Raw genomic sequence first — 25,228 nt, forward strand, 5'->3', positions numbered from 1 at the left:
ATTCTCAAATAAACCTGGGTTTCTTTTAGTAAAGAACCATGCTAAAAATAAAAGTTGGGGTGCTAAGGGTCCATATCAAATGAAAGCAAAAGCAGTGGGCAGGGTGATATCACTGCAAAATTATTTTAATGACAAAGCTATAAAAGAGATTTTCTTTTTCGGAAAATGGGGTCATGATTTACATTACTGATCTCAAGCTACCTCCAGCTTTACTATCCCTCTTTTGATTCTGCTTTCATCTAATATCCCTCCTATTTTGGGCTACAAGCTTTTTCCTCTCTCATATATCATATCTTCTTACAAACTTTAATATCTATGGTGCTATACACTGTCCTAACAAACACTGTGTGTAAATTATAACAATGACTCATCTTTCCATGGGATTATCTGATGAGTATCCACTCACCTCTTGGATCCTACTTTCCAGTTGTAACTGTTTCTATATCTCTTTTATAATGACACGGAACCTGCATACTATAGGCACTTCATTGGCACTATAAAAATATTTCTCTGTACTATAATGCAAGCATAAGTGTTAACTAATCGTCAGTAATTTTTAGAAGGGGTACACAGAATTTAGAGCAAGATTTTAAATAATGTAAACACCTAGGCACAGTGAGGCATACTCCTTTCTTTCAATTGTTCTAAAACCCTACTTCGATTTCATTCCACATCCATTTCATCTCCTAGTAAAAAATAGTTTCAGCTTTCCCTAAACTTTTTTGCTAGAGTCAAAACTCTATCAGAAGGGGGAAAAAGTTAATCTTGGCAGATCCTTTGTATAATTTCAGCCCTGACTGTTGTGTGTGGGGCTTCTGGAAGCCTACCCAGGCATCTCTATCCCAGCCTTGACTGCACGGGCTCACAGATTGCCAGACATGTGGTCTCTCACTTCTCCCGGTGGACTACTCACTCGGCTCTGTTGTGTCTTTGCATCAGAAAGAGATGGACAATTCTCCACGGTTCTCTAATGACCGACCCCAAACACCCATGCACACACACACAACCCTTTGTGGTTTTTCTCTTTTCTTTCTTTCTTTCGTTTTTTTAAAGATCTATTTATTTATTTGAGAGAGAGTGTGAGGCGGGAAGGGGCAGAGGGAGAAGGAGAGAGAAACTTTAGCAGACTTTGTGCTCAGCATGGAGCCCGACTCAGGGCTGGATCTCATGACCCTGAGACCATGACCTGAGCCGAAACCAAGAGTCGGATGCTTAACCAACTGAGCCACCCAAGTGCCCCTTCTTTTCTCGTAAGTGAGAATAATAAGTGATTATGGAACAATATTTGTGTCTAATCCCAGTGTGACTTCTCTGTGATGATGATTTTTCTAATCATAAAAAGATTTTCTCACATTCATAATTCCTTGACATTTAAGACCATGCTTTACTTAAACATTGCTCTGCTTTTAAATGCATCTGATTACTGACTAAGTACCCAGCTAAGAAACTTGCATTTTCACAGCACCTTTGTCCTGTGTTGTGTGGTGTAGGTAAATATTTAACAACCAGATCTCTGTTTAAAAAGAAAAGAAACAAACCAAAAAAGCCCTGATTTCTAGCATTTGTTGGTTCCCAAGGTGTAATACTCCCACCATTGCCAAGTTCGAGGTACCAGGGTGATGTCATTAAAGGCAGAATTGGTAGAGCTGGCTCTAGCTCTTTTTGTTTTTTTCCATAAGGCATCCTGGTACTTTCCCCTTCTCTGAACATTTCAGTACACCTTGAACTATTTTCTCTATATATTTCCTTCTAGAATTGTTATTCTTAACTCCCAAAAGAATAGTTTCTCTGTAGCGGTTTTCTTACAATGTCCAACCTTGTGGGGTGTGGACAGATGGGAACACCTGATGTACGGGTGTGCTGTGTTCCTTATGGGGCTCTTGCAGGGTTGAAAGTGAGTGAGCTGAAGCTTGCTGAAGGTTCTTATAAGGCCTGTGTGTTGTTTTCTTCACCATGTTTGAATTATTCTGTTCCCTGTGTGTCTCTCTCACTTCAGAGAAAACTGCCCGCTGACTCCAAGGTTCTGGAGGCTTCTGATCTGGTGTATACAGTCAGCGCCCAGGAATACTGGCAGCAGGCTCTCCTCACTGAGGAGGAAACTGGTAATTTTTATATATATTTTTAATTTCAATTACTGGAATTCTCAAGATGAAGCTTGGCATGCTGAATTTCCCTCTCTAGAATTTTCTGTGTGACATTTCCAGCTTGTCACAGTTTCTATACGTATTAGCAGATGTATCCATTTTTCTCTCTGCATTGCTGTGGTGCCTGAGACCACAGTTCCTCTTTCATCCAATTTTTACCGAGAGTTGGTGGAGGTCAGACATTGGGCTGCTATTTCCTAAGTATTTGGTTTGCAATTCTGCACTCACCTAGCTGCAAGTATTAGATGTATTTACCCAGCATCTGGTGTATGCTTCATCCCTAAGGAAGAAAAAGCAGAAGACATGACCCCTTTCTTCCCAGAACTTAAAACCGAGATGAGAAGCTCCTACTAAGCCATGTGTAAAAATTAAGGTACAAATAAGGCTTAGTTAAATGGTGCCGTGAATACAACAGAAGCCTAGAGAACCTAGAGGTCTGTGTGACTGGAGCACTCAGTGGGAAGTAGGCGAGCAGGCAGGCTCTGAACTTGACATTGATCTGAGCTTAAAATGGCTTAAGATGTGCAGGCATTGTACCATGTATGCATGGGAGAGGAGGCAAAGGGGCAGAAAGTATAAAATGTTGCTAGAAATGGGGGAACTTCTTGAACAAGGATATAAAAGAAATAATCAGCATGGCGTATGCAAGAAATGATATAGAAGAATTTCCACTTATGGGAATAATGGGGAGAAAAGTAGGATGACACCCCTTATCTTCTGACTAACAAAAGATTAGGACTGAGATGAATTTCTAATCCAGAAATCCCATTCAGCAGAGATTCTCATCCTTCCTACAGCAAGCATGAGTGATTTTTGTATTATGGTTTTTTTTGATATAGATGGAAAAGTCTAGGGGGAGGGAAGAGCTCAGACTCTGGGACTATGAGCACCTTTGGTTCAACTCTTTGTAAGCAGCATTCCAGAGGGAAGTGCCAATGTTTCTAACCAGCCTACACTTTTCTACTTAGTTGGACTTGTACCACTAAATTAAAGTTAGTATTCATCATTGCTGATCTACCATTCTTTATTATTGATCATAGACATAGAAAAAACATCCCCAGAAAAGTTGGTGGAGTGGGCAGTCATCCCACGTAGGACCTTAGCTGTAGCTAAGGCTGACTGCCGTTCTGATCTGATCATTTTTGTGAATTCTCTTTGCTGTGAACTCTGGCCTTTTCAAATTGTCTGTGCTGCCTGTGAATTCCAGAAATCCCCAGGTTAAGAGGCTATATCAGGGAAAGGCTCCTGGACAAGAAGAAGAGGATGGTGACCAAGTATGTGACTGAAGCCTTTGGTTTACTGCTCCTCACAGACAGTTTCAACTGCACGGAAAACCTGCCGGTATGGAAGAAACATTCTCTGCCTCCCAGCCTGGGCGAAACATTCCTTTTTACTGGGTTAGGAAAATAACTTCTGATATTGTTTTCTTTTCATATCAAAGGAAGATACTAAGCTCGGAAAATCCAAAGAGAACAAAAAGATAATTCGAGGGTTACAATGGTGACATTTGAGTAAAAAACGAAGGAATGATATTTTGCCTGAGACAGATGGGTTGAGAGAGGAGAATGTAGAAATGATGAGCACCTACTTTCACCTCTCCTGGGAACTTGAATAAGATGGAATGTGTTTAAGTGATAACAGAAGTGATTTGTTTCACCCTCGTAGAATACTTACAATTCTTGGTTTTCCTACAGAAACATGGTTATGCATATGTCCAAAAAAATTTTCATCTTTCTATGGATTTCGTTTATACTTAGGTGCTATCAGAATCTCAAACTCAGAGCAGCCTAGTACAATAATGTGAGAGGAAGGGAGCTAGCAGGGACATTCAGCAAAGAGTTTAGATATATATCTTTACAGTCTGGAATGGTGGCCTTCTGAATGACCAGTTCCAAATTACTCTTCTCATGGGAATAGACAAACTTATCTCTTTGATAGATGATTTTTTTAAAAGATTTTATTTATTTATTTGACAGACAGAGATTAAAAGCAGGCAGAGAGGCAGGCAGAGAGGCAGAGAGGAGGAAGCAGGCTCGCTGCTAGAGGCAGGGGAGAGTTTTGGAGAAAAATGGGTCATTCCAATCAATCGCCAACTATACTGTTTTTTTGTGAGGCATTTGCATTTGAATTGCATTTAAATGTACAAATGGGCAGTCATTTTTTAAAAGATTTTATTTATTTATTTGACAGACAGAGATCACAAGTAGGCAGAGAGGCAGGCAGAGAGAGTGGGGGAAGCAGGCTCACTGCCGAGCGGAGAGCCCGACATGGGGCTCCATCCCAGGACCCTGGGATCATGACCTGCGCTGAAGACAGAGGCTCCAACCCACTGAGCCACCCAGGTGCCCCTGGGCAGTCATATTTTAAAGCAGAACTCTGACCCACAGCCTGCAGTAACCTGCCTAGGAAACCAACCCCATATCTACAATAAACAGCTCAGGAGGGCAGCCTGCTATAAGTTAGATTCATAGGGAATCAGACTGCTATCTCTAGTAACAATCCAAGAACCTAAGCAATAATGTTTGTAACAATCAGACCCAAATGGGCTGATTGGTTACTAGCTGACAGTTTCCCTAATCTCTATCCCTGCTTCCGATCAGAGAAGTCAAACTTGCACCCTAATGAATCACATAGAATCCTCACTTCTAGTTAGTTCACCCTCAGCTCCCCTGCCAGTGGCCTCTGATGAGGGCATATGAAGCCTTCCCACTCCTTGGCCTGCCTTTGAATCTCTGCCAAACACAAGTGCTGACAGCTGACTCTCTTGTTCTAGCAAGCTCTGAATAAATAGCCTTCACCTGTTCTCATTTGGTTGGTGTTTATTTCCACACTTGTTATCAACCATCAGATTTGTTCAACCAAATTGTCCAACTTTTTGTTGTGCTGAACAAGGAGGGAGCAAAGAAAGTGGACCAGTAGGGCTCTCTGAGAGTTCAAGGGGCTGGTCCTGAGAATGTGGGAAAGTACATCTGGGCTGGCCCTATGGTGTGGCCACGGGAGGCAGATAATGGAGACCTGACTTCAATGTGAAAAGTAAGACATGCCAACTGTAGATGGTCTTCACAGTTTTGGTCAAATGTCTGCATTTTTAAAAATTCTACATAAAAATGACATACAGAGCAAGGTTCCCTGTCTTTTTCACCAAATTTCTTATGCCTCATTTTGGCCTAGTTCTGTGAGGAAAAAAGAAAAACAAAACAACAGCAACAAGTTGGATTTTCTAATTTAACTTTGTCCTCTGAAATACCGGGGAAGCATTTGACCTTCTAAGTTCCCGAAAATGTTCTTCAGGGTGAAAATTGCCTCTCTGCCCAGTGAAAGATTGCTTTTGGAAGTGCCGGTGGAAAACAAATCAGATGTGGTACTGTGTGTGGTTGGTTTGTTTTATAAACACAAGGACAAGGCATTTTGCAATCAAACTGAGAAATGCCTGCCTTCATCCACTTCTCTGCTAAGGGGGAGGGGTGGGCAGCCTGTGGAGGGACTCCGTGCCATCCTTCCTAGAGGCCAGGCTGTAGGTGGCAGAAAACACAGAGAAGGGGGCTGGTTGGCACATCTGGGGTAGCCCTTCACATGAGCATCAGCCAGCATTTTTCCTCAAAATCCTTTGGCCTCAGATATTGGTCTCAGTCTTAGCTCATTGATGGAAAGTTGGAAGGCGAGAGTTTTGTCAATTCCTTTGCGTTCTGAAAAAGGCAGTGATTGGTCATTTTTTAAGATTATGACTCAAACAAACAAAAAAAGTGTCTGGGTAGTTAGTGATTCTAAATGAGTAGGGATCTAGTCATTCTTTTTATGAATCAGTAGGAAGCTGATTATGACATCTCAATGTCAAACAAACCCTGCATTTATTCATAGTAGATGTAAGCTTTTCCCTTTCTTACTGTTCTTTTATTCCCAGACTTGCTCCTTCTTATCATTCTTTTGTTTACTTAACAATGATCTGTTGAGTATGAAACATTGTGAGAATCTTTCCTGTAGAGTTTCTTTTTTTTTAAAAGATTTTATTTATTTATTTGATAGAGAGAGCGATCACAAGTAGGCAGAGAGGCAAGCAGAGAGAGAGAGGGGGAAGGAGACTCCCTGCTGAGCAGAGAGCCCGATGTGGGGCTCGATCCCAGGACTCGGAGATCATGACCTGAGCTGAGGGCAGAGGCTTAACCCACTGAGCCACCCAGGTACCCCGCCCGTAAAGTTTCTGTTGATGATATCTTTCTTATTTTCTTTTGACCACCAGTGAAATCACAAACTCAGGAGAATCCAGAGGGCACTCTGAAAGAAAAGTATGGCTTATAGAATTCTTACTAGTGGAAAAACTATGAGAATCTGTGGAATAGTCTCCATAAACTCTAAAATTCACATACTCTAAGTCTCGAGGAGTATGGGGAGTTTAAGGGTGTTTTCAAGAACATTCAGCCTCATTCACTCCAATGCAATCAAGATCTAGAAAAGCTTTCACTTATATAAGGTCACACATCAATTTAGAGCGATTTCTGTCATCAGATTTAGAGTAGAATTTAAAAGCTCACATTATCTATCAGTTTCTCTCTGGTCTTCATTCTCTCCAAAATGTTTACCCACTGCGCACTCTGTACCATAACTCGGAATAAACAAACATGAATAACTCAGTCCACAAGTTCCTAGTCCAGGGAAGGAGCTATGGAATGAGATAGACAGAGCACAGCAAGAGGAGGGCTATAATGCAGGGGTGTACAAGATTCAGTGACAGCACAGGAAAGAGAGCCTCAGTTTCACTCGGTGGGGTCAGGGGAAGCATTGCACAGGGAGTGGGTTTTGAGTTTTGTCTGGAAGGATGGGAAAAGCATGTGCAAAGGTATGGGGTACAAAATGGAAGGCACATTTGGAGAATGGTAGCAAGTTCAGGAGCAGCTAACCTGGAATGGGATGACATTTTGGGCAAACATCTGGGGGTGCTGGAGAAGTTGGCTGAGTCCTGGCTGTGAGAGGCCCTTAAGTGCTGGGCTAAGTAGTGTGACTTCCATCTGCTATAGGCATTGTGGGGTCCCCAAGATTCTCACACTGAGAACAACACTACAGAGTTCCCAGTTTGAAATCAGGAGGTCAAGGCTCTCTCTCCCTTGTATTAATGGAGTAGATCTTTTCCTCCTCGACTAGACTGTATTCTCCTTTGAAGAAAGGATGATGTCTTTATTATTGTGTCCTGTAGTTTTGTTCTTCAGAGTGTGGTCCAGGGCCCAGAAGACTAGCATCACTTGGGAGCTTGCTAGAGTTACAGAATCTCGGGTCCTTGGATTTGAACAAATTCTGCCAGTGATTTGTACACATGTTAAAGTTTGAGAAACACGATCCTCAAAAACTGTTTTGTTACACAATCAAACCTGCTAAAGGTTTGTAGAATCAGATGTCATTGAAAAAATATGTTTTAACGGCAATTGGATTTTATTTGACTAGTTACTCCCTCAAATAGCCTAATGGATTAGATACCTAAAGTAAGTTGCAGGAGGAATATATATACATATATATGTATGTATATATATACATATATATGTATATACATATATATATTTATATATGTGTTCTCCAACTCACAAAGCTTAAGGAGGTCTGTCCACTGAGGGATGCTTTATTGGGGGAAAAGAAGTCAACTGAGGATGGTTACCTCAAACTAAATCTTGTGTTGGTGGGCAAGCATAAAGGAAGCAAAGTTTGAAGAGAAAGTGCCCTTAGGGAGGGGATGGCCTCATGCTTCTTATGGCCCTTGTCCCTAGAATGAATACTTGCACATGAGTGGCCTGCGGAGATTTGTGGAAGAAAAGATACAGCTGCTGGAGAAGGCCATTGACCAGTGCTTTGCCCACATAGAGCAGCCTCTGCAAGAAGGAGTCCGAAATGCCAGGACCTCCTACCGACGGATCCTTGGGGCATGCCTGGTGGTGAGTGAGCCTCTCCAGGGAGGACCTGTGTTATTCGATGACATCCGCCTTATCTCCAAGCTCTTTTTGCACTATTCCATGACTTCTGAAGGATAAAGATCTAAGTGCCAGGTTGTATTCATTTAAGGCTAACTGTTGAAAAAAGAGGCTTCTCATATCAGTTTGCTAGGGCTGCTATAACATAAAATACCATTGCCTGGGTGGTTTAAAGGGCAGACATTTCTTCTCACAGTTGTGAAGGTTAGAAGCCCAAGATCAAGGCAGTGCAACGTTGGTTTCTCCTGGGGCTTCTCTTTTTGGCTTGCACATGGCCAACTTCTCGCTGTGTCCTCCCATGGTCTTTTCTCTGTGTGTGCATCCCTGGAGTCTCTCCCTCTCTTATAAGGATACCAGACCAGTAGGCTTAGGACCTACACTTATGCCCTCTCTTAAACCCCCCTAAAGGCCCTGTCTTCAAACATAGTCACATCTGGGCTCAGAGCTTCAACAGGTCAAGTCAGAGGAATACAGGTCACTCCATGACACCGGTTAAGAGTAAGGAGTGATTAACAACAGTGCTCATGTGACAAGGACAGTACAGAAGTCTCTAGACCCGGGAGCAGTGCATAGATTGTATATTGTTGCCATTGTTGTGATATGAGTTGGAGAGTTAGAACGTTGGCAATGAGAAGGTGGTGTGTAATGGAGCTCTACATTTCGGTGGGCTGAAGGAATAAAGCAGTGAGAATGATCGTGGGGTCCCTGGAGTGGACTGTTAGAATTTTGACATAGGAGAATGAGAGACAAGAGTGCCTTCCCTATGGCTGGCCAGGGGCTGAGTGTCCATGAATATACTATGTGCACACATACTCCCTCATGCATCCAGCAAACTTGGATGAAATGCTTACTCTGGTGCCAGATACTGTACATTACTTGATTCCGTCCTCACAGCAATTCTGGGTGCTATACATTCTTATTATTGTTTAATTTTACAGCCTTACAGAGGCTGAACAACTTTCTGTGGCCTCATATGACATCCACATCTACCACAGGCCCATCTGTCTTCAGAGTCCAGATGCCCAACCCTCACACATGCCTGTTACACCCCCTAAATGTGCTCGGCAAACTATTGCAGCTACTTGTAATGGCCGACCAGTTACATCGTTTCAAATGTGTCAGTCCCCATAAAAGTAGTTACATCGTTTCAAATGTGTCAGTCCCCATAAAAGTACGAAGTTTGATCCACAGATAGCCAGTGTCACCTGGCCAGCTCTGTAGCAGGCCACCCTGGGAGCAGATCCTCCAGCCCCGTTCAGGTGACTGTACCCCCAGCCAACACCGGATGGAGCCTCACAGAGGAGCCCTGAGCCAGCACCGGCCAGCTGGGGGTAGAGTCAGCCTGGGCATGCAGACTTTCCACCCCTCCCACCCTCAACTTGGCCACATAAGAATGGGCTTTGGGCCTGGAACACTTCCTTACAGAGAGATAAAAGAGCCTTTAGCCTGTACTGGGCTTATCGCCTTGCTTGGGAATATTGTTCTCTGCTTTATGCTCAGTGAATACTTCTTTGTTCTGCTTAGTATAGGCGTCCAAGGCCCTTAGGCAAGCTCCCAGTTGTCTGTATCTCAGATTCTGTGGGGGAAAGCTTGGGTTCTGGTACTGCACACAATGTGGGATGTGTGCAGGACTGTCACCCACAGTGGCTGTGGCATGGGTCTGCGGGCTGTAAGGGATCCATGCATTGCAAAGGGCTGGATCGTGTGCACACATTTCTCCTCTTGCTGTCAGTAAACGCTGTACCACTTGAGCCTAGTGTACAGAATGTCTGTTCTCTGTGACCTTGAATCATGCCCTCGTCTCTTCTCTAGGTGGCCTTTATCCGCCTTTTGACCTTAGCTTCACAGCTTGGCTATCTTGTGAATCGTGAAACAGCCAAACCATATCTGAATTCCTGACCTACAAAACTAGTGAGCGATACTCAATCAATGTTTTTTGTTGTTTTAAGCCATTAGGTTTGGGGTAATTTGTTTCATAGCAATAGATAAGTAAGTCACTCCGGGGGAGAATGGCTTCTGTATGATGCTGAAAGATCCCAGATCACCAAGAGTGAGTAAAAGCATTCTGAGAAGGTGAAGACACAAAGTGGAGACCATTCCTTTCGTCTCCACAAAAGAAAGGAGCGGTTCAGCCGCCCCCAGACCCTCACAGGGATGTTGTCCGATGAACTGTCTCGTCTCATCAGTTCTGTAAAGGCATTTTTCTCGGTGACTCCAAACATGTCTGAGGTGTCTTTGATAGGCCACTTTCCTTTATGGTCAGAAATTTGGGCAAACATTTATATGCTGACATCATATCATTATATAATATAGAAAAATAACCTAAAATGTGTAATAATAAGAGAGTGGTAAAATGAATTAGGTTATAGCCATATGATATTATATTTTGTCGATATTGAAGTAATTTTTGAAAGTATTTGCAATGAATTGAGGAAATGTCCTTACTATAATATTAAGTGAAAAGGGCAGAATGTTAAAACATATACACGGTATGATGCCGGTCATAGCATGCGACGCATCCTTGCACTTGAAACAGAGTTCCTTAAAGCATTTATCATTGATCACAAGGACCTCTACTGAAATTTCGGTCTGTGCAAATGTATTTTTATTCTCTTTACTAGGGATCGCCAGCTGGGTAAGGTTTATCAATATCTCTTGTGGCTCTTGCTTCATCATATTTTTTTGCCTCTGATTTGTGAATTTATTTCTCTGGGGAAAAATATGAAGATGCAGAAACCAAATTACATTTCATTAGACATTTAGCAAAGAGTACTAAAGAAAAAAAACCTGGGCTACACTTGGAAAATGTGAAACCTATATCCCCGGTAGGGTCATAGCACATTTTCATTTAAAAATTGCTCCTTTAATGACCGTTCCTCAAGTACTACTTACACTGCGGCCAGATGGTGAGTACATCAGGCTGGATAAGACGCCGTGCCTTTTCCCAACAAGCTGGTGTTTGGGCAGAGAAGCCCGACGAGTAAACAGACAATTATAAACTGTATGAGGAGGTCGGGATCAAGGAAGCACAGGGCTCTGTGGAACTCGAGGCATGACTGCTGTGCCCTCTGTCTAGCTTAAGCCTATGTTAAAAGATCATCTCTGTGATTCTTGGTCATAGGCTTTGGCCAAAGGCAATCCGATTCTGATCCCATGGCATTCTAGTGAACCTGTACTAACTCTACTAACTTATTGTTTAATTACGTAGAGGAGTAGAGGAAACCAAGGCTTTCACCAGACTCTGAAAGCTGTTTGCCTGAAAAATGGCGTCTATGCCTCCAGGACCCTCGCAAGAATAGATCTGAATGAAGCCATCACTCAGCCCATCTATGACCAGATCGATCCCGTTTTTGGAAGCATTTTTAGGTAAAGGATTCTTTCTCTTGCTCCTTCGCGAACAAACAACTGAAGAGCACTGGGCCGGAGTCTCATCTTTAGAAGAATTTGTGCTTTGGATCTGGAAGTGTAAAGAGTACCTTGCAACCGGAGGAGGAGAGCTTAGTGTCTGGCAAAACACAAAAGCCTTCTTGGTTTAGTTTCCTTCATTTCTCACGGTGACCTGGAGTGCAAACAGAGTTGTTGCTTTCAGACTAATATTATGATTTCCAGTATTTTTCAAATATCTCATACAAGCAGCAAGAGATACATTTTCTTGTGGATCTGAGCTCCGGGCAGGTTATTTTGGTTGGAGAGTGTGGAGTTAAAGCAAACACACGGCCTTTATAAATTTTCCCGAATGCAAAAAGGCAAAGAGGCTGACCGATGACTCTGTGTTTGTTTTTGACATACCGCGTGCTGGCTCACTTACTAGCTGTGCGAGCTTCACAGTGCCTCCTTCCTTCCTTGACCTTCAGTCCTTTTCTCCATCAACAGAAGCAGACTGTCCTCATCCCCCAGCGCAGGAGCCTGCCCCCAGTCCCCCTCCTTCGCCTCTGGCATTTCGCCACCTGCTCCTGCTCAAACCATTCTACCTTTGCTGGATTCTTACTCAGTGTTCCCCTGCCCTGCCCCCATCTTCCTTTAAACTCCTTTGGGCTCATGCCATCTGTCTACCCTATCCCTGTTTACAGGTCTATAGCATGAACTCCAAATTCCTTAGAACGGCATTCAAAGGGCAGGCATCTGGGTGACTCAGACAAGTGTCTGGACTCTTGATTTCAGCTAAGGTTGTGATCTCAGGATTCTGGGATCGAGCCCCATGTTGGGCTCTATGCACAGTAGGGAATCTGTTTGGGATTCTCTCTCTCTCTCTCTCTGTGCCCCTCCCCCAGCTCTCTTTTTCTCAAATAAATAAATAAAATCTTTAAGAAAAGATGCAATTCAAGACATCCTACCTGCCTCCAGCTGGCCTTTCCTCCCTCTGCCTACCCTGTTGCTCAGTGCCCACCCCCGGCTCCAACCAGCCTGGAGGGGTGCAGAGAGCAACTGACAGGTGTGAGGACCTGTGCTAAGTGTTGTGCGTGCATTATCTCATTAGATCTCTCAATAGCCCTCCCAGGTAGCTTCTGTCCATTTACAAGGGACAAGCTGAGATTCAGAGGACTTGACGTAGCTTTTCCAGGGTCACTCAGCTCACAGGTAGAGAGCCAGGATTTTAAACCTATGCGCTCTCCTCTATAACCTGCTGTTTCTTACTCTTGGGAGGTTCTGAAATTTCGTTCATTGTGTTGTCCCCATAGGAAATACCTCCTCCTCCTTTTTACTTTCCCAAATCTTCCCCATCTCTGAAGTCTCACCCTTAAGTGGAAACCCCCTGGCAGTGGGGAGACTGACTTTTGAGGTTGAACAGATCATTGTCCAAAGTCTGGCTCCGTCACTTACTAGCCATGTGGCTGGGCACACATCAGCAATCGTCTCTGAACCTCAGTTTTCTTGTCTGTAAAATGGGCATCACGACACTGGTTTCATAGGCTTTGATGTCCAGGACCTGGCCCAGCACAGTGCCTGGCACATGGCAGGAACTCCATAACTGTTGGTTCTCATCCCCCTGGCTTAAAAGCGAATAAAAGGGGGACTAGCTAGTTCCTTCTTTGTTTTAGCCCCACAGTATCCACTGTTGTCCCTTAACATATTATTTTGTTTCTTCTGTAGAGCTGGAATGCCCACTTGTTCCACTTTGCTGCCTCACATAGAAGCTTTTAAGCACTCTCTACAGGAGAAAATGATGGAAATTGGAGTAAGAAATGGCTGGAAATATGACAGCTACAAAAAAAGTTTCCTGATCCAGGAGGTGAGATTGTCATAAAGGGGAGAGGGCAGTGAGGTTGGGCAGTGGCTTTATTCCCAGCAGGAGTTTGAACACGTTATGGGCCTCTCCCCCCTTGTTTCCCTGGGGTGTCCAGGTCTGGGCATGTCTCACAGCAGGTGGTCTGGGGCACAAAGCACGGTGGGATGGGGTAGGGAAGAGCAGCCCTGAGACTGCCTCGGGGGTGTGGGGGATGAGACACTGGGTATGTGCCTTTGCAAGGCAACTGGCAGGAAGTGCTGAGGTTGGAAAGGAGACTCAGTGTCTAGGAAGAATTTCCAAAGAATCCTGAGATGTACAAACACTAGAATGCACCTGTAATACTTTCACTAACCTTCTATTATTTTTGCCAATTGTATGAAGTATTATCCAAAGCAGTGAAACTTAAAGACATGTCATTTTTTTTTTGCAGATCACTTTTAAATTCTGAGTAGCCAAGATTCTTCTCTGTGACCCATTTTCCTTTAGGCTGTCTTAGTCTGTTCAGGCTGCTGTAACAAAATAGCATAAGCTGGGTAGGTTATAAATAACAGAAATGTATTCCTCACAGGAGGCTGGAGGTACAAGGTCAAGTACAGGCAGATTTGGTGCCTGGTGAGAGTCCACTTCCCAGTTCATAGATGACTGTCTTTTCACTGTCACATCACATAGTGGAAGGGGCAGAGGAATTTGCTAGAATCTCTTCTGTAAGGAAAATAGTCCCAATCCTGGGGGCTCCGTCCTTATGACCTCATCATGTCCTAAAGGACTCATGCCATCACCTTGAGGGTTAGGATTTTAATACAAGAAATGTTGGGTGACACAGATATTAGGCCCATAGCACAGGCCCAGCCCAAATGACATGGCAATGCTAGAGAATGGTCCTGTGCCTCCCCCTTAAGACAAAGCTCCTGCCTATGAGAAGCTCACAACCTAGTGGAGGAAACTTCATGTGGACGGCCAAGCATAATATAAGGTGGAGGGAAAAGGTGACCACACATGGGAGTACCTGACCTGCTTCTGTGGAAGGAATTGGCACAAATGGCCTTTTGTTAATGCGGATTTGCAGATAAGCGCCATCCTGGGAGGCCTAGAGGATTACATCCTCAGAAAGAAGAGGAGGATCTATGAATCTCTCACCACTTCTGTTCAGAATGACCTGAAGCCCTGTTATGAAGGTAGGGGCTCCGGAGGGCAACCTGTCCACTCCCTCTGGGGTCTTTCTATCAGCTTCTTCGGTGGCGTCTTCTTCTGCTTTCCCCTCAAAGCATTTGCTCTCCTGTATCCTTAGTCCTTCTCAGACACTTACTCCACGAATTGAAAACCAAGTAATTGCAAGGGTGTGGGGAGTGGTGATGCAGGAGTCATTTTTTATCTGTGTATTTCCAGCACTTTCTGACCACACTTTCTTTGTCAATTTGTCTTGCTTCTCCTCTCCTTGCTGCATCTCAGCTAACTAAACTGTAAAACCCCTTATCTAATTCTCATTCTTATTCCCTTGAATTATTTGTAAACCCTTTTTCCAACTCCTTCTCATTTTGGTGGTCCCATTGATTTTTCTGGTGGGGGCATTGGAATTTTGTAAACGTCTGCTTAATTCACTCATTTGATTTTCTGAATGATAGTTACCCAAATATGGATAGTTACCTAAATATGGAGAGTGTTGACTTTTTTCTACCATGTAATTATTAAACAATTTCCATTATTATTAAACAAATTATTATTAAATTATTAATATTATTATTAAACAAATTCCACCAATTTATTAAACAAACACTCTGTTTGTGTATATATATTTTTTGTTTGCTTACCTTTCTGATGCTGAAGATGTCTAAGCAAGGCCTTGCTGTGGTGTGACCATGGCTATCATTTTTGCCAGAGGCAGCTCAGATCGCTGGCAAAAAAGCCTGTGAGAGGATGAAAGATGTCCTCAGAAGAGGGGTGGAGCGGCAGGTGGCCGAGGGCATGTTTGAAAGGGCTCAAGAAAGGATGCAGCGTCAATTTCAGCTACTGAAGGTATGATACATTCATAGTCTGAACTCCAGTCGGGCCCCTTGGGGGAGTCAAAGAAGAGGATACAGAAATGGGAGACGTAGTAAGTCATTCAGGCCCACGTAGAGCCGATGGCTTCTGCGGGGCGGGGGATGGGGGAGGTGGAATTCGTGCCCATGACACCAGAAGAGAAGACGGGCTGGCGCTCTGCATTGTCCCTTCACTGTGCCCGCATGCTGGTGTCGGGGTCTCTGTAGGGTGTGACTTCAGAAACGCAGCCCCTCCGGCTCTCTCTCACACCCTTCCTCTTTACCGGGTCATCAGTAGAACAGCTGTGATACCAGATGGGGGTCCTTATCTCTTGACTTACATGAGCTCATTTAACCCCCCAGCAAGCCTGTGAGGTAGGGACTGTTGTTGTTCTCATTTTACAGATAAGAAGACTGAGGCAGAGAGAGAGGGAGATGTAGCAACAGGCCCCGTAGCTATGAAGTTGCAGCACTAAGATCTGGGACTAGATAACCTGGCTCCAGGGTCTCCCACAATAGCTAATCTCCAGGCAGATTTTTCCTTTTTTAATGAGGGAAGTGTCTGGTCTGCATAACATATCAATCAATCAATCAATGCCAATAAACTATTATAGGTCAGTCAGGTATGACACAGAGCAGAGAATCTAGGTTTGATTCTGTATATCTCAGAAAACAGTTCCTGACACTTTCCTTGAAACTAAAGCATCTATCAAGTACCCTTGGGCCATCGTGTCTGAGTTCTGGTTTTCTTTGCAGACCACAACCCTCCCAAGTAATACAAATTCTTTGTTTTTACTCAAGCCACTGTTGGCCCCTCCTGGCCATGTGAGTTTCCACAGTCTTCTGCCTCAGTTGGGTCTTAGTTGACCCTCTCCTAAACAGCTAAGGAACCTGGCTAATTGTTTTTTCCGTTCACCTCTGAACCAACCTACATCCTCAAATGTTTCTACCCCGATTCTGCTCAGCCCTGTGCCCCTGCCCCCCACCCCACTGTACTTTTGGAAAAATACCTTTCTCCACAATATGAAGCATATCATTTCTCTTGGAATAAGCTAAGAGGCATCTCATTTGCCAGTAGCAGTTTACTCACTGTCATTTAACATATTATCACAGTCTACAAACACGTGCAGAAAATTGGCCAAACCCTACAGCACATGGTCCTCATTGGGTATATAGAAACTGGCCCTGAAGGAGCTCCCCAAAAACAACTCCACTAAAAAAAAATAATAATAATTTGTACTTGGACCATGTACAAACGCATCTTAAATGACAGAATGTAGGAAGTTGAAACTGGGCAAGGCCACAGAGCATCCCCATTCCCTGATCTTATGGACAAGGGGGCTGAAACCCAGATGGCCTACATTATTAGCTCAAGGCTCACAGTTTGAGCTGAGACTAGAACTTAGGGTTCTTGGCCTGATGTGTTGAAGAAAAAAAACAAGAGTGAGGAGATCCAGGCTTAAAATGAGGCTGTGTGAGGCTAAAGGGAAGAGTTGGGTATTTTTCAAAGGTAGTCAAGAGATGGTTTGAAGAGGGAAAAGGGTTTTCATTGGTTGTAGGACTGAAAGAAGAAAGAAGACATTTCTTAGGCAGCTGGGACAGAGCATCAGGAATGTCAGGCGTGGTGAGCTGCACAAAGCAGGTACTCAGTAAACATATATCCAGTGACCAAATGAACAAAAGTTTGGTGGTTAGTGACCAGCACTTTCCATCTTTTTCCATCTCTGTAAATGCTGTTCTCTCCCCCTCCCTCTACCTCCATGAAGCCTCCTTAGCTCCTGACTCAGCTGGTCAACACCAGAGGTCCAATCCACCATGAGTCTTGATAGGCAGGAAAGGAGATGCTGAGACAAGTGGACACCCCAGAAACGTTGCCCTGATGACTCCTGAGCCATTCGCTGTGTGCTGAGGTGGCCCACCCTTGGAATTGACTTTGATTTTAGCAACCCCAGTCTATACACTCTCTGGTTGCAGGATTAGGTGGGTTCCCTTTCATAAGCTGACCTTTCCCTTGGGCTGTGCCATCCTAACAGAATGACCATGTTTTGTTGTATAGAATGGAATCACGGAGAAGGTGAAGGGCAGTATCGCCACCATGCTGACTCTCGCTTCATCCCAGGGGGATGGTCTCTACAAGGAGCTTGCAGGTGAATACATAAAACTTTTGCATAAGCGGTGACCTTGAAGACACCCCCTAGCTGTGGTTGCCCTTTGCTGGATTTAAAGAAGTCAAGTTAGGAAGAATTTCCAGGGTCTGGGATGGAGAAGGTCATGGCTGCCCCACTCTTTGTGGAGCACCCACTCGAGACCACGTGTTATACTCAGGCTTTGTGTGCAACATCTCATAACGTTCTCATATTAACCCTCAGAGGGAGATGGTAATGCTGCATTTTGCACATGCAGAAACAGAGACTCAGATTAGATAATGTGCCCAAGGATGCATAGCTGGAAAGTGGCTCTGCCACCTCCATACACCCATTCTTTGAAGTAGATGGTTTCTCATGAAAAGGCTCACTTACTGGTGGTGGTAGAGAAAGGTTTCTCTTCATCTCCCAGGAGACTGGGGATGCATGACCAGCTGCCTATGCCTTGTTGCATGTAATCAAATCTCCTCCTTGCCGTGTGCTCCAACAGACCCCCTGGTATGAACTGGAGAGGGTAAACTAGTGTAAAAAGCAATTGGGAAATTTCTAGCAAAATTAAAAATTCACATATCCTTTGGCCCAGCAATCCTACTTCTGGGATTTTATCCCATGGTATCCTCATACGTGTGCAGAACGGCACGTAGACGAAGTTACTCAGGCCAGTGTTGCTTATGATGTCAACATTGGAACAATTCAAATATCCATCAGTAGAGCACTGGTTAACTTAGGTACACAACTAGTGGAGGACCGTGCAATTGCTAGAAAGAATAAAGCGGCTTTTTTTTAATGCAGAGTTGCAGTATGAAACAATCTCCAAAATAGATGGTAAAGTGAAAAAAGGCAAAGTGAAAAACTGTGTGTAATGTGTTGCCATCTGTGAGGGAAGAAAAGGAAACACATATGTATAGGCATAAAATTCTCCTGAGATAAACAAGAAACTGGCCACACTGGCTCTCTCTAAGGAGAGGAACCAGGAGCCTAGAGAACAGGGAAGGTGGGAAATTTATTTTGCAGTCTGTATGTTTTGTGTCTTTTTAAAAATATTTTTGTTCTTTTAAAGATTTATTTATTTATTTTAGAAAGAGAGAGAGCATGCATGTATGCGCATGATTGTGGGGGGTGGGTAGGAGCAGAGGAAGAAAGAGAGAATCTCCTTCTCTTCTCCACACTCTCCACTAAGTGTTGAGCCTGATGTGAGGCTCAATTCCACCACCCTCAAATCATGACCTTGAGCCCAAAGCAGGAGTTCGTCACTTTAACTGACTAAGTCACCGAGGCACCCCTCTTTTGTGCCTTTTAAATTTTAAACTGTGGGCACAGTTGCCTGCTGGAAAAAAAAATTGACCTGATGTCATTGCTGTATGTCATTGAGTATGTCACAGTGAAAGCTTTGGCACAGCAAAGGAGAGTCAACAAAACAAAGAGGCAACCTATAGAATGGGAGAAGATATTTGCCAATGACGCTATAGACAAAGGGTAATATCCAAGATCTATAAAGAACTTCTCAAACTCCATGCCCAAACAACAAATATTCAAGTCAAAAATGGGCAGAAGGCATGAACAGATACTTCTCCAATGAAGACATACAAATGGCTAACAGACACATGAAAAAATGTTCATCATCATTAGCCATCAGAGAGATTCAAATCAAAACCGTGTTGAGATACCTACCACCTTACACCAGTTAGAATGGCCAAAATTGACAAGGCAAGAAACAACAAACTTTGGAGAAGCTGTGGGGAAAGGGGAACCCTCTTACACTGATGGTGGGAATGCAAGTTGGTGCAGTCACTTTGGAAAACAGTGAGGGGATTCCTCAAAAAATTTTAAAGAAGAGCTACCCTACAACTTGGCAATTGCATTACTGGGTATTTACCCCAAAGATACAGGTGTAGTGAAAAGAAGGGCCATATGCACCCCAGTATTCATAACAGCAATGTCCATGATAGCCAAACTGTGGAAGGAGTCAAGATGTCCTTCAACAGATGAATGGATAAAGAAGATGTGGTCCATATGTGCAGAATATTACTCAGCTATCAGAAAGGATGAATACCCAGCTTTTGCATCAACATGGACAGAACTAGAGGAGATTATGCTAAGTGAAATAAGTCAAGCAGAGAAAGTCAATTATCATATGGTTTCACTTATTTGTGGAACATAACGAATAGCATGGAGGACATTAGGAGAAGGAAGGGAGAAATGAAGGGGTCAATCGGAGGGGGAGACAAACCATGAGAGACTGTGGACTCTGAGAAACAAACTGAGGGTTTTAGAGGGGAGGGGGTGGGGGGATGGGTTGGCCTGGTGATGGGTATTAAGGAGGGCACATATTGCGTGGAGCATTGGGTGTTATACACAAACAATGAATCATGGAACACTACATCAAAAACTAATGATGTACTGTATAGTGACTAACATAACATGATAATAATAATAAAAAAGAAAGTTGTCAGAGCTATTTCCAGAATAAAAGCCACAGTTGCTGCTTCTAAGCATCAGTCTTACACTTCTCTCTTGCTCTGGAACTTACTACTCTCCGTCTTTGGTTGGTGAGAAGGACATCTAACCTGTGCCCAATAGTCTCCCAGGAAGGTGATAAAACTCCCTTATACTACGCTTTATTGGACTCTCTCATGACCTTCTGACTAGGCCTTCACAGGAAACTGTTTCAAGATTACAGTCTTCCAGTTATGTCTTCTTTAAAAGAACTCCTGGGGCTCCTGGGTGGGTCAGTTGGTTAAGTGTCTGATTTTGGCTCAGGTCATGATCCCAGGGTCCTGGGATCAAGCCCCTTGTTAAGTTTCCTGATCCATGGGGAGTCTGCTTCTCCCCCTCCCTCTGCCCCTCTCCCTGCTCTCTCACTCTCTCTCAAATAAATAAACAAATACGATCTTTAAAAAAAGAATAAAGAACTCCTACTCACCAAAGGTCTTCCAACTGCCCAAGTCTCCCACAAAAAAATGTTCCCCTGAATTTGATGTAAATTGCTCCTGCCATAATTTAAGATCATTTTCCTTTCTTTCCATCAACGGCAGATATATACTATGTACGGCGTACTGTGCCAGGGGCCAAAGAGGTCTATAACAGTCCCTTCTCTGAGTCTTACCTGCTTGGTAAAACAAGATGTATGATCATGTAAATTAAAATAGAAGATAGTATGCATTCACCGCACAAGTGATTATAATGACCTCCTAGGTATTGAGTAGTATTCTCGGTGTCGAGAATACTGCAGTGACCAAAAAAGACAAAAATCTCTGCCTTCATGGAGCTTCCAGCCCGGTGGGCAGAAGGCAGGCAATAAGCAGAATAATAAATAAAATATGTGACATGCAAAAGGTAGTAAATTCTATGGAGAAGAATAAAGCAGAGAGAGGGGAGAGGGAGGGCTGGGAGTGGGTAATCAGGGAAGGTCTCACTAGGAATGTAATATTAAAAAAAAAACCCAAAACCTGACAGAGGGAACACAGTTGGCCACCAGATTATTCAGAAGACAGTGGTTATTCAGCACCAGGATCTTGGGGAAGTTTCATATAACCTGCGTCCTGGAGTAGAGCCTGAAAATATAGGTTGGATTTATGAAGCAGTGAGGAGAAGGGAGACTTTCCAGACTCAGGAGCAAGACGAAGAGACTCAAGGTTCTAATACCCTTCTTAGTCATGAGCCTCATCACTGGCCAGGCTCAGGGTGGGTGAGTCTGGGTAATGATATGGGACACAGAGCCCAGGTGGACTGGAAAAGCACTCAGGAGCAATGCCAGAACGAACCCCAGGGCCAGTCTGAAGTGTCCCTCAAAGAGGACCATATTAGGGGCGCCTGGGTGGCTCAGTGGGTTAAAGCTTCTGCCTTCGGCTCAGGTTATGATCTCAGGGTCCTGGGATCGAGCCCCACATCATGCTCTCTGCTCGGCAGGGAGCCTGCTTCCTCCTCTCTCTCTCCCTGCCTCTGCCTACTTGTGGTCTCTCTCTCTATGTCAAATAAACAAATAAATTCTTAAAAAAAAAAAAAAGAGGACCATATTAATCTGAGTTCTCTAGAGAAACAGAACCAATAGGATATGAATATGTGTGGAGAGATAGATAAATAAACAGATGGATAGATAGATCTGTCTTAAGAAATTGGCTCATATGAATGTGAAGGTTTGCTTAGTCCAAAATCTGATGGGGGATGCCAACACGCTGGACACACAGGAAAGACTTGATTGAGTTCAAGTACAAAGCAGTTTGCTGTAGAAGAAGGAAGAGCTAACGTTGCTGATGAAGTCCAAAGGTGGTCTTCTGGAGAATTCCCTCTTCTTTGCGGGAGACCAACATTTGATATGGCTAGACCATCACCTAATTAGAGGAGGCTCACCCATGTTGTGGAGGATGGTCTGCTTTACTCAAGGTCTGCTGATTTAAATGAATATCTTATTCAAAAATATGCTCACAGAAACTTTCAGAATGTTTGGCAAAATATCTGGGCACCATGGCCCAGACAAGATGACACCTAAAATTCACCATCATAAGGATATAATTTGATTGCCATTCATGGGGTGAAAACCCAAGAGGCCAAAACAGAGAAATTCATCTAGAATGAGAACTGCTGAGAGCAGAGGGTCATAGGAAGGAGAGAGAAGCCTGGAGAGGACTTAGGGGAGGTTTATTGTGTGGTGGGGTTTGTATCTCCTTTCACTGAGCTCTTGCGAAGACTCAGTAAAGACCCAGTGATCTCCTGGACCTTTTTATGGGTAGGTTTGTGTTTCTTTGGAGGGTGACCCCTAGGCTGAGATAAGCCTTAAGGTAAGAGCAAGAATGCCCAGTTTGATCAGGTTTTTTAATAAAATAAATCGATCAGACTATCTGATCTCTAAGTTCCATCCCAGATATCACATTCTGGGACAAGCGATAAGATCCTCAGGAGATTTGTTTTCTGTGGACATTTCTGAAAAGGACACTAATTCCTGATGTATGCCTTTTGCTCTTCTGTAGATGTCAAAAGTGAATACAAGGAGATGGAAAAGCTACACAGAAGCCTGAAGGAGGTTGCTGAAAATGCGGTGCTGCGGAGAGGCATGCAAGATTTCCTTCTGAGAATGTCCCCAAGCAAAGCTGTTCCCCCCAAAGCATAAATTTAATTCTTAGGGCTTAGCACCAAATAGATGAAAAATAAGCCTGGTGCCAAAGAACCAGAATCACTTCTGTTTTTAAAAATCTAATAAAGAACATCTTCCAATTGTTTGGCCTTTATATAGAATATAAAATGCAAAATATTGCTACTTCTGACAGCTGACTGCTGAGAAACACCATTTCATTTTTATTCAATAGTAAAAAATAATCATCTTGAGTCCCTAATGGAGTTCTAAACTTTTAGGGTCTAGAAACTCATGCTTCAGCAAAGAAAAATACTAAACATTGAAAAATAAATATTATGGAAAAAGACATTGCATAATAAAGCTTTGGGGCCCCAATTCTATTTCCCATTTTAATACTAATGCGATTTTTGGGTAAGAAGGTAACAGCGTGCCATGGAAGCAACATGGGTTTAAGGCCAGACAGACAAGAAGAGACCTGGCTTTACCACTTCCCAGGGGTGTTATTCAAGATCAGTACTTCTCAAACATTTTGGTAAAAATTTATTGAGAAACCTAAAGAGCTTTTGTTAATGTGGATTGATATTTACTGTATTCATAGACCAATGGAACAGAGTAGAGAGCCCAGATAGGGACCCTCAACTCTATGGTCAACTAATCTTCGACAAAGCAGAAAAAAATATACAGTGGAAAAAAGACAGTCTAGTCTCTTCAATAAATGGTGCTGGGAAAATTAGACAGCTATGTGTAAAAGAATGGAACTTGACCATTCTTTTACACCATACACAAAGATAAGCTTGAAGTGGATAAAAGACCTCAACGTGAGGCAGGAATCCATCAGAATCCTAGAGGAGAACATTGGCGAGAACATAACTTCTTTGACATCGGCCACAGCAACTTCTTTCAAGATATTCACTGTATTCAAAATTAAAACTGAGAAAAATAGGAAACAACTATTTACTAACTCATTTAATAAACTTTTAATATATTAATATAAAAACATATTTTTATGGAAAAACTATATTCAAAAATATTTAGCAAGAAGAGTGACATTATTTACACTTTTGCAAATCTCTTTATTCTCTGGCTTAATGAAAGACAGCTGGATTCTCTTATCTGTTTCTGCATTGTCACATGTTTTCACTTGATGTATGTGAAGAAAGATTCACACAGATACAGAGTTGGAATGTGGAAGAGCCCTTTGTAGCCTTTTCAAATAATTTCTGGATATTCTTCTTTGATCCAATCTTGACAAAAGAAAGTTTCTTAAAGGTTAGTTGCCATATAAAATCTGAAGTCATATTGGTGAACTGTTTGATATTCTATCTCATTAAAATATATTTCTAGCTCACAATTTGAATGTATCTTTTACATCTATGATTTTGTGGCATTGGTCATTTTGAAAATATTTGTTCACTGAATTAAGCAGATCTTCCAAATGACATATTTCATTATATAATATACTACAAAATCAGACTTGTTAATATCTCTACCAACTTAATCAGGAAAGTCTTGAAGTATTCTTCAAGAAGCTGTCAAGTTCATGGTAGAGGATACAAGTTTTATAAAATTCTCAATTTTTCCCTTAAAGTTTATCTTATGATTGGCAACAAATATTGCCATTTGCTTTCTTTGAAGTGGTAGGTTCATTTTTGTTTATTTTTGAGAAAACGTCCAGCACATAATCAAGTATGATTAACCATAGTTCGTCTGTCAATTATTATTTCAATTCTAAATAATGTTTTGTGGGGAAAAAGTCAAGTACAGCTGACAACTCAATCACACAAGTATTTGCCTTTGAGGTAGTAGAAGTGCCTTAAGTTGTACTGCCCTTTTTGTCACACGAAATAACAAAACAGCATCTTCTTAAGGATCAATAATTAATAGAACAAATAACTTCTACTGTTCCATTAGGAACATTTTCTCTCTCTCTTTTTTTTAAAGATTTTATTTATTTATTTGGCGGAGAGAGTGAGCACAGGCAGACAGAGAGGCAAGCAGAGGCAGCGGGAGAAGCAGGCTCCCCACTGAGCAAGGAGCCTGATATGGGACTCGATCCCAGGACCCCGGGATCTTGACCCGAGCCGAAGGCAGCTGCCCAACCAACTGAGCCACCCAGGCGTCCCAGAACATTCTCTTTTTTTTAAAAAAGAATTTATCTATTTTTTGACACACACACAGAGAGAGAGAGAGATCACAAATAGAGAGGCAGGCAGAGGGAGAAGTAGGTGCCCTGCTGAGCAGAGAGCCCCATGTGAGGCTTGATCCCAGGACCCTGAGATCATGACCTGAGCCAAAGGCAGAGGCTTAACCCACTGAGCCACCCAGGTGCCCCATTAGGAGCATTCTTAAGTGAAACTTGCTTTAAAAAAAAAAAAAAAAAACTGAAAGTACAGAGTGAAAAAAACAAAAGCTACTAGTATAGTTTGGTGTCACCACCTTGGTTCATGCTAAGGTGTCAGTGGTTTTGCTCACCTTTGTTTTTACTTTATTTTACTATTTTTTTAAAAGATTTTATTTATTATTTGTCAGAGAGAGAGAGAGAGAGAGCAAGAGAGCAAGCACAGGAAGGCAGAGTGGGAGGCAGAGGTAGAAGCAGGCTTCCTGCTGAGCAAGGAGGCCAATGTGGGACTCAATCCCAGGACGCTGGGATCATGACCTGAGCTGAAGGCAGCC

At 43.0% G+C, this 25,228-nt stretch overlaps 1 protein-coding gene across 1 annotated transcript in view; it reads left to right on the forward strand.

Moving 5' to 3' along the window:
* NUGGC (nuclear GTPase, germinal center associated) overlaps nt 1-22,693 on the forward strand; it is a 41,141-nt gene extending 18,448 nt beyond the window's left edge. The window contains exons 9-17 of the mRNA XM_080797200.1: nt 1,997-2,102; nt 3,352-3,485; nt 7,895-8,059; nt 11,304-11,461; nt 13,187-13,325; nt 14,389-14,497; nt 15,199-15,335; nt 17,397-17,487; nt 22,452-22,693. Of these exons, the coding sequence (XP_080653326.1) occupies nt 1,997-2,102; nt 3,352-3,485; nt 7,895-8,059; nt 11,304-11,461; nt 13,187-13,325; nt 14,389-14,497; nt 15,199-15,335; nt 17,397-17,487; nt 22,452-22,591 (1,179 nt within the window). The 3' untranslated portion in view covers nt 22,592-22,693. The remainder of the gene's footprint in view (nt 1-1,996; nt 2,103-3,351; nt 3,486-7,894; nt 8,060-11,303; nt 11,462-13,186; nt 13,326-14,388; nt 14,498-15,198; nt 15,336-17,396; nt 17,488-22,451) is intronic.
* The last annotated feature ends 2,535 nt before the right edge of the window (nt 22,694-25,228 follow it).

This window comes from Martes martes (assembly GCF_963455335.1).
Source record: "Martes martes genome assembly, chromosome: 2".
In the NCBI taxonomy this organism is placed as follows: domain Eukaryota; kingdom Metazoa; phylum Chordata; class Mammalia; order Carnivora; family Mustelidae; genus Martes; species Martes martes.